The 8,492-nt window shown below is 46.9% G+C and overlaps 1 protein-coding gene across 1 annotated transcript in view; it reads left to right on the top strand.

Moving 5' to 3' along the window:
• Positions 1-6,894: 6,894 nt before the first annotated feature.
• Positions 6,895-8,492, top strand: part of SBSPON (somatomedin B and thrombospondin type 1 domain containing) — a 41,175-nt gene continuing 39,577 nt past the window's right edge. Inside the window, exon 1 of the mRNA XM_078873682.1 lies at positions 6,895-7,638. Within this exon, the coding sequence (XP_078729808.1) occupies positions 7,290-7,638 (349 nt within the window). The 5' untranslated portion in view covers positions 6,895-7,289. The remainder of the gene's footprint in view (positions 7,639-8,492) is intronic.

Here is an 8,492-nt window from a genome sequence, read left to right as displayed (position 1 = left end):
CAACAAAACTGACACCTTTTTTTATTTTGTCTTCCCACATTTTATTTAGTTATCCTATTGGCTTTCCAGTCCAATATTATCTCGCAGCATTAACCGAAGCAAGCAAAGTCTTTTCTGGTTTCGAACCTCTGGGTCTCATCAACAGTCAACTTTGCCACTCAAATGCCGATTAATTATAATATGTGATTGGCAAGAGTATACTCCTTATAAAACATTGGACCCCGTACAATGCAAACGCAATTTCATACAGTATATGCTTTACAATATAACAGTTACATTTGAATAGAGGCTGTAAATGTGTGTGGGATGAATGCCCCCTTTTTACCAGTTTCATTACAACTGTGGACTTTGATCTCGTCTTGTTGAGACAAATAATCCATTCGCAACTCTCAAAGAGAAGTGCGACCGCGTTTGTTATCGTTAAGACCGTTAGAAGAAAGTGTTCACAGAACTCGAGATCCCTTCAAGCGCTCTTCTTATTCTACACGCGAGGGGGCGCCCTTCCCCATGGTTTCTGCATGACAGTAAAATTGATACATTGAACAACAAAAAAACTAAATTTTTATTTTAATTCTCAGAGTTGGACTTTAGCCAAATTATGTCGAAAATCTGATTTAATATTACGGGGTTTTCTTGCAATCATTGGTGCCTGGGCTTAGGCAATCAATTCAATACGACACCTGATGGGAATTATAATACAACAAAATCACAGCGCTGTGTCAATGCAGCTCTGGATCAAGGCTTTCCAGCGCCGTGTTGACTGTGTGTGGTTTGTTTGAGCATGCTTCACGCTGGTAAGTACGGTTGTAATAGCAAAATACATTATTGAAATAATAAAACCATTGCAGTGCTGATATATAAAATTTTCACATTTGGACCTTAGTCAAAACATTGAAATCGAATTTGTACGTTGAACTTCTTTCGCACCGCACATAGCCAACCATGCTAATATGATGGGTGTTTTTATGCACGCATTGGTGACCGAGCTGACACTATTCATATTCTGATGGTGCATTGTCTTTGAGTTGTGCGCCTTTTGGCGTCATCTGGTCTAACCCATGTGAGACTAGGCTCTAAGGCAGGGGTCGGCAACCAAAATAACAAGAAGAGCCATTTCTTTCCAATTCGGTACAAAATTCAGTATTTCAAGAGCCGCAATGCATCTGAGTACATACTGTACATACGTACATATCGTCAAGAAGCAGCCCGTAAAGAGCCGCATGCGGCTCCGGAGCCGTAGGTTGCCGACCCCTGCTCTAAGGAAATCTGTCTCGGGTGTGGACCAATCAACTTCAAGGACAGTGCACATTATCAGAGTTATGTCTTTTGTTTGTATTATGACTGCAGGTATTGTGGTCTATGCAAACATGACTCCTTGTAAAAAGGTGTCAGTTTTGTTGCCAGATAGAAGGGTAAAACAAACAATTAAAACTATTCATTGTCTAAACAAATCGAGAATGCATTTTAAACGATGGTTGGCTAAACCCTGGATCTGAATCCAGGTTCTCATCGGTGCTGGCAAAACACATACAAATTTTTTTTTTTAATCTCTGAATGATCTTATCAGCGGTCAACAACAGAAGAAAACCTTGTAGCAATTTTATTTTAATCCTATCGGTATGCATACATCTTAGACCGTAAATACTGCAGAAGAAATATATGTTCAGAAATACATGTTGGTGCATATAATTTGAATTTAATCATCAATCTCAAAAAAACATCACCATCCATGTAGCTCCAGATGAGGTCTGTACAAATGTGGTGACTTGCTAAAATTGGGTTTAAATTAACACCTCTGCTGGATGCATGCAAGTGAATATTGGTATGGGTGCTTTATCAGTTCCTGGGATGAATGGCGTTAACGAGCAAAGGCTTAGATGGGTCTCAGAGTGGAAATTAAACATCTTGCAGGCCGGGTGGCTCAGAGGTCAGAGCGTTGAGCTGTTATCACTGAGATCCTGGGTTCGAAATCGGGCAGTCACCTTTCATTAAAATGGGGTTCTTCATGAGTTGATGGTCTCAAGCAACGCGCTGCTCTCTCCTTGAACGAATCTGAGGTTGTGGCTCTGTGATATCCACTTACGTGCGCCATCCTCTAACATGAAGGGGTTCATTGGCCTCCGGGAGATGGATACTTCATCTCATGTATATATAATTTATGACATGACGTGTCGTTCGAACAATTGGGATAACATCGGGTACAGATTAAAAAAACGAAATTAAACATCAAAAGTGGGCATATTTATGTTGTGTATTTTTAATCAACATCTTTTAATTCACCTTCATGAGGACAATATTTTACACGTGTACTCCATAGGCTATATAAAAGCCATGTAGAAAAGCCACGTGTTGCTTATGGCAAGGCATGAAATGTCAATAACAGCTACGTTCTCTGTTGAAGCATGCTGTGGGCATTGTTGATGAACCCCATTTAGTCGGGTCCCGTAGCTCTCAAGGGATCCTCCGACTACCATAATATAATTTAATTCAAATCACAGCATGGGTCCGTTACGCTTGGCTCCACCGAAGGGGTTCGGATTTCTTTTTTCTGCGATGGGAAGCCCCGACAACGGTTTGGGTGAACGAAGGTCAATTGGCTTTGCGATGCAGAGCTACACAAATTCTCGATTCGACTGGAGAAAAAAATAGAAACGACGCGTCACTTGTAAATAAATTGGAGCCACCTGCGTATTTTGTCATCTCCATTTGCACTCGCCGCATGCAATTTGGGACACGAGACGGGATTTAAATGGATGGAGAATACGTGGAGGGGGGCAGGGGGGAGAAATTGGACACGCGCAGGTCGCGGCTATGTAAACGCCACAATAGAAAATCGGGGTGGGGTGGGGGTACCAATCAAACACTACCCCCAACCAACAAGCCAGCCGCTCGTAAAAGCCCAAACAACGAATCAACTAGCCATGATTACGATCCCTAACCATAACTAAATGGGGGTGGGGAACCCACTGACCACTAGAACTGGTTGGTTGTGTTTTTGGCTCGCCATCGAATAAAGATGATCACCACATCGCACGCTTTCGCGGCCGTCTGGAACGTTCTTCCGATATTAAGAAGGCACTTTTAAATCTAGATTATAAATAATTTCTGTAGAACCGATGTTTGTATTTAGTTCGTCGTCTTTACCCCCGCACCTCCGAACCTCCGATTCACGCGGTGGACTACGTACGGTGCGAAAGAAGTTCAACATACACACACATATTAGCCTAAACCCCAACCGGTTATCCAACCGACCACGAGTACGAGCCCTTAACCGAACGAGTCAATTGGCTACTATCCTTCCCCCCAATAATAACAAACTCGCCAACCGAGCACATACCCCTACCGCACTAACCAACCTCCCTGTCACTGACCATAACCCCCCTAAACCCTATCCCCCACCCCTCCCCCCACATATTCCATTCAGCACGACCCCTTTTCACGTTTCCTTCGTCTTCCACGCTTACGGTCGTCACAGCACCCGACGGGGGTCGCCAGTCGGCACGAGGTCGCAGTGCGCACCGGGCACGCGATGTTCACGGCCCACGACCTCACGTCACACAGCTCGGCGGACACGTGACCTACTCTAGAGCACTTTCTTAATGTCACGCAACACAACGAACAACAACAACAACCGCTATTCGCCACTAAGTGGCGGTGACGTCACCACGACGCTTGTGCCAGGCCATGTGCACCTTGAGGCCACGTGAAGTGTCGAACGCCCGCTGGCAGGAGGTCACGGGGCAGACCCAGGTGCCACGGGTCGACTGACTGAGACGACTGGCTGATGCACCACCTATGCCCCCAACTGTGCCAACTTGCTGCGCTTTAGCCAAACAACAAAACAACAATAACCGCCATTCGCCACTAAGTGGCGGTGACGTCACCACAACGCTTGTGCCAGGCTATGTGCACCTTGAGGCCACGTGAAGTGTCGAACGCCCGCTGGCAGGAGGTCACGGGGCAGACCCAGGTGCCACGGGTCGACTGACTGAGACGACCTGTGCTCCCTACAACAAAACACATACATTTGTGTCTCCGACTACAAGCATCGTAGCCGCACTGGTCCGCTACTAGAAGGGAAATATTCTCAACGTGCCAGCACCGCGTTTCTAATTTTAGGCAATGCAGGTTTCCCTTAGCCCTGCTGTGGGCTCCACAGTTGCTATTCTTAGGTTTTTTCGGTAAAGTCACGTAGGTAAAAATTTTAAATTAATTAAAGTAAAATAAAAATAAAATACAAATCACGACGTTTCGGAGGCAACACAAGCTTCCGTCTTCAGGTGGAACCGTCACAGCACGATAGCTGTACTTTTATTAATTTTAAATTTTTACCTACGTGACTTTACCGAAAAAAACTAAGAATATGAATCCTTGCAGTCACGAAAGCTTCAAATCTAGAATCCACAGTTGCTGGCATTGAGCAACTTCGCTTCTTTGTTACTCAACACAATCCAGCACCCCCACCCCCGATTCAGGTGAAAGGGAATGGGAGTTTTGTGGTATGGACGACTACAGCCTGCATAGGCTCGCGATTGCGAAACGCAGAGAGACGCGTTTTATATTTTGCTGTTTTCTTAGGTTTTTTCGGTAAAGTCACGTTGGTAAAAAAATTAAAATTAATAAAAGTAAAATAAAAGAAAAATCACGACGTTTCAGAGGCAACACACGCTTCCGTCTTCAGGTGGAACCGTCACAGCACGATAGCTGTATCAAGAAGAAAAAAAAACCCCTAAGAATATGAATCCTTGCAGTCACGAAAGCTTCAAATCTAGAATTGTTCTGTTTGTTTGAACACGGCTCCGTGTGTTCTTTACCAAATATTGAAGTGTACTACCCTACCCGGATTCTCAGGATTATAAGCCATTGTTTTTTCAAACAAAAAGTTAGGGGCGTGTCTGGTAATCAGGTTGTACCTGTGTGTGTGGTAATGATGAGAAAGGAGTTGGTTGGAAAACAGATGAAGACGAATTCCACTTTGCTATGCTAAAGTATTCCAGTCGTGAACAGAATAACAGATTCACACGTCCGTTATGTTGTGTTGAGTAAACTGAATTAAAGTTTGTTTTTATTCCGTCAAAATAAGTTGCGCGCGTGACAGATTTCACCCAAGCATAGTGATTAATTATTTCAGGAGGCCTCCTTTGCCAGTACCAAAATATAATAGGGGTTTTCCCCCTTTTTCTGGCGACAAGGAATACATGGATTCCTTGCAAGAGGTTTCCGTTTTGTCGCCAGAAAAAAGGAGAAAACCCCTATTATTATATTTGATTAATTATTTTCAAGGCACTCAAATACAGTACATCTTAACCGATACCGCAGCCTGCACCCATTTGGCTCTCAATCGTAAACAAAAAAAACATGAATAATATTAATTTATACATAGCTTTGATGAAACAAAGTAGCCGTGTACTTACGTGCCCGTGCTAAATTTGTATTTTCGACGATTTGCCTTCTAAAAAAAGAATATCTGCCCGTGTCTCGCACCGCCCAGAAAGGGGGCATCTCGCACCCCCAGGGGATGGCGTGCACCCCAGGTGAAGAGCCCCCCACTGGTCGAGCGAAAGAACTTCGTGGAAACCCGCGGAGAAAACGACGACAGAGACGCAATTGCGTGCCTTTGCACAACGGCAGGTTATTAACGTGATCTGGTTAACCGGGCAATTTCCATTCGAACAATTTGCCGTAGTTAATCACCTGAATGGGAAACCCATTGATTCGCAAGCACGCGAAGCCGCTCGCGGCTGTGAATGATAAACATACTCGTGTCTTGGAGGCTAACGATGACGAGTCACTCAATTTACTCGAGTAACACGGCAAATTAATTCGATTGAGTCTTCTCCGTTTTATTGGGAACCCGAGAACGTGATTTGTTGCATTGCCTCATTCCCCCAGGGCAAGCCCCCCCCTCTCCCCATCCCCCAGGGCAAGCCCCCCCCCCCTATTCCCACCCCACGCCTACCCCCAAGAAAAGCCCCCCGCCCCCTCCTATCCCAACTCCCCAGGGCAAGCACCCCCCCACACACCCCACACTTCCCAGGGCGTGGTTTCCGAAGCCTTTGTTTAATTACACGGTGGGGTGAGCCCATCCACTTCACTGCGCACGCACGCGGTTTTCGAGAACACGCGCGCGCGCGCTAATTATGTACACGGCTTGGCCTCCCACCTCGCGAGCCACCTTTGCTCACTCATCCACTCAGACACCCACCCACCCACCGCACTCTCTCCTCGGGCCAATGTGCTCAGTTGCTCGGCTGGAACATGTATACCGTGGGACAACCACAGCAAGAAAACAATACTTCAGCATCTTCTTGGTTCTTTCGGTAAAGTCACGTAGAAGGGAAGTAATACAATAATAAAAATAAAACATAATACAATATTTTATGTTTTATTAAAATAATAAAAATAAAACATGATAAAATATTTTATGTTTTATTGTTATTATTTTATTACTTCCCTTCTACGTGACTTTACCGAAAGAACCAAGAAGAGGAATCCCTGCAGTCACGAAAGCTTTAAATCGAAATACTTCAGCAGTTGCTGTGGTTGTCCCACCTGAAGACGGTCGCTTGTTGTGGCGATCGAAACGTCGTGATCTATTATTTTTCTACCTACGTGACTTTACCGAAAGAACCAAAGAGTATGGATTTCTGCAGTCACGAAAGCTTCAAATCAACATGGACACCGTTGCGTAGATTCGCATCCTCCGCCCGCCCATCTATTACGAACTTCATCCAAACGCAAGCCACTCAGTGCACCGCTCATTCCCTCCCGTAGAGGCAATGTGGTCCAGTGGCCCATCGAGAACCATATATAATTATATAGCGGATTAGCATACCCCACCCACGCAGCCCCTCCCCACCGCTTTAAAGGGACTGATTTGGTTCAAACCACTACACAAGACCATCACCGTGGGTGACGACGATAGGACCTGGGCCGACCCTCGCTCAGTCATTGAATCATCATCATCAACAGCACTATCATCAACAACAACGCCAGCATCAGCAGCAGCAGCAACACCATCGTTATCAAGGGAAAGGCGAACACACGTGTTGCCTCCATTCCCACGTCAGCTCACCTACAGGACAGCCTATTCTGTTCATGACACAGGTGAACACTGTACAGTCAATATATTTTTTACAAATAAATATATTTTAACGAGGGTATTGTACGAGACTTATCCAGTTGAGCAATTGCAACCGACAGTCTCCCTCACTCCCTTTAATTGCTTTCAACTCCGAGCGCAGCCGCGCAGAGAAGAAGAGGCGGCTTAAGAGATCTATCATCTCACAATGCAGCTGCTGCTGATGATGCTGCTGCGGCTGATGATGATGATGGTTCTGCTGGTGCCATCTCCGAGCGAAGCAGCTCGCTCCTGGTCGCGTGTAGGAGGTGGTGGTGGTGGTCGTGGTCGTGTCGTGGTGCAGGCGAGGCTGCCTTCATCATCATCATCATCCTCATCATCATCCTCCTCGTCATCAGCCTCCGGTTGTGCCGGGCGTTGGGTCCCGCGCTGTTGTTCCGAGCGGAACCCCGACTGCTTTGGCTACGAGAAGCGCGGGGCTCGCTGCTACTGCGACGCGGCGTGCGCAGACACTGGCGACTGCTGCGAGGACTATCGGCGCGTGTGCGCCAGCGCAGGTAAGTCGAATGCGCACGTGGATCGAACGCAGGCAGTGTCTCTGCTCGTCTGTCCATCCGAGGCTCTCTCTCTCTGTCTTAGCCATGGGGGTGGGTAAGAATGTTGTGTACAGGTGTGCAGAGGGGGCAGGTGAGCGTGGTTAGTGTATGGGGAGGCAGTGTGGGGTCTGTCGGTCATGGGTTTAAGTCGCGCGCCTACATCACGGCTGCGGCATGGATACGGTGCAGGATAATTGTTTTTATTTTTTTAGCCGGGCAACGTCGGCGCCACGTTACGGCGACAAAACGCACGGACATGGGCACGTGGTCACTGTGTCGACTGTGGCCTTTGTAACCTGGGCAAGGGGGCGACAGGTGAATCTGGCAGGCGTAGGGGTTGGAGCTATGGGTTAATATTATGGTGATAGCCACAAGTGAAAAATGTAAGGTTTCTTTAGTGAAGCCGACTCCAGGGCAGGCCATGGAGGTCCTAGGCATGGTGATAAAGCAAGGTCTGGGAACATCCGTACCGAGAGTTGCATAATACTTTCAAAAGTATTTGGCAGACAACCACAGGGTCGCATACCGTATACACCGCGACGGCAATAATAATAATAATAATGTGTGTTTGTGTACCCGGAGCCGTCCCTAGGGCATTGCGAATTGAGGCGACCGACCCGGGCCCCGCGCTTTGGGGGGGGGGGGGGGGGGCGCGCTTCGACGTCACAGTATCGGATGTTAATACTTTCGGTTTAGTTTTGAAGGCGTCGGGGGCCCCACGGAGTGGGATTTTCCCGCCTATGGATGGCCCTGCGTGTACCGAGTGCAGATCAACCTGGCCATGGGCATAGAGGTCCAAGGTGGGTCTAGCCACG

Source organism: Lampetra fluviatilis, chromosome 37, assembly GCF_964198595.1.
Source record: "Lampetra fluviatilis chromosome 37, kcLamFluv1.1, whole genome shotgun sequence".
Lineage (NCBI taxonomy): Eukaryota > Metazoa > Chordata > Hyperoartia > Petromyzontiformes > Petromyzontidae > Lampetra > Lampetra fluviatilis.
This window is presented reverse-complemented; position numbering and strand designations above follow the sequence as displayed.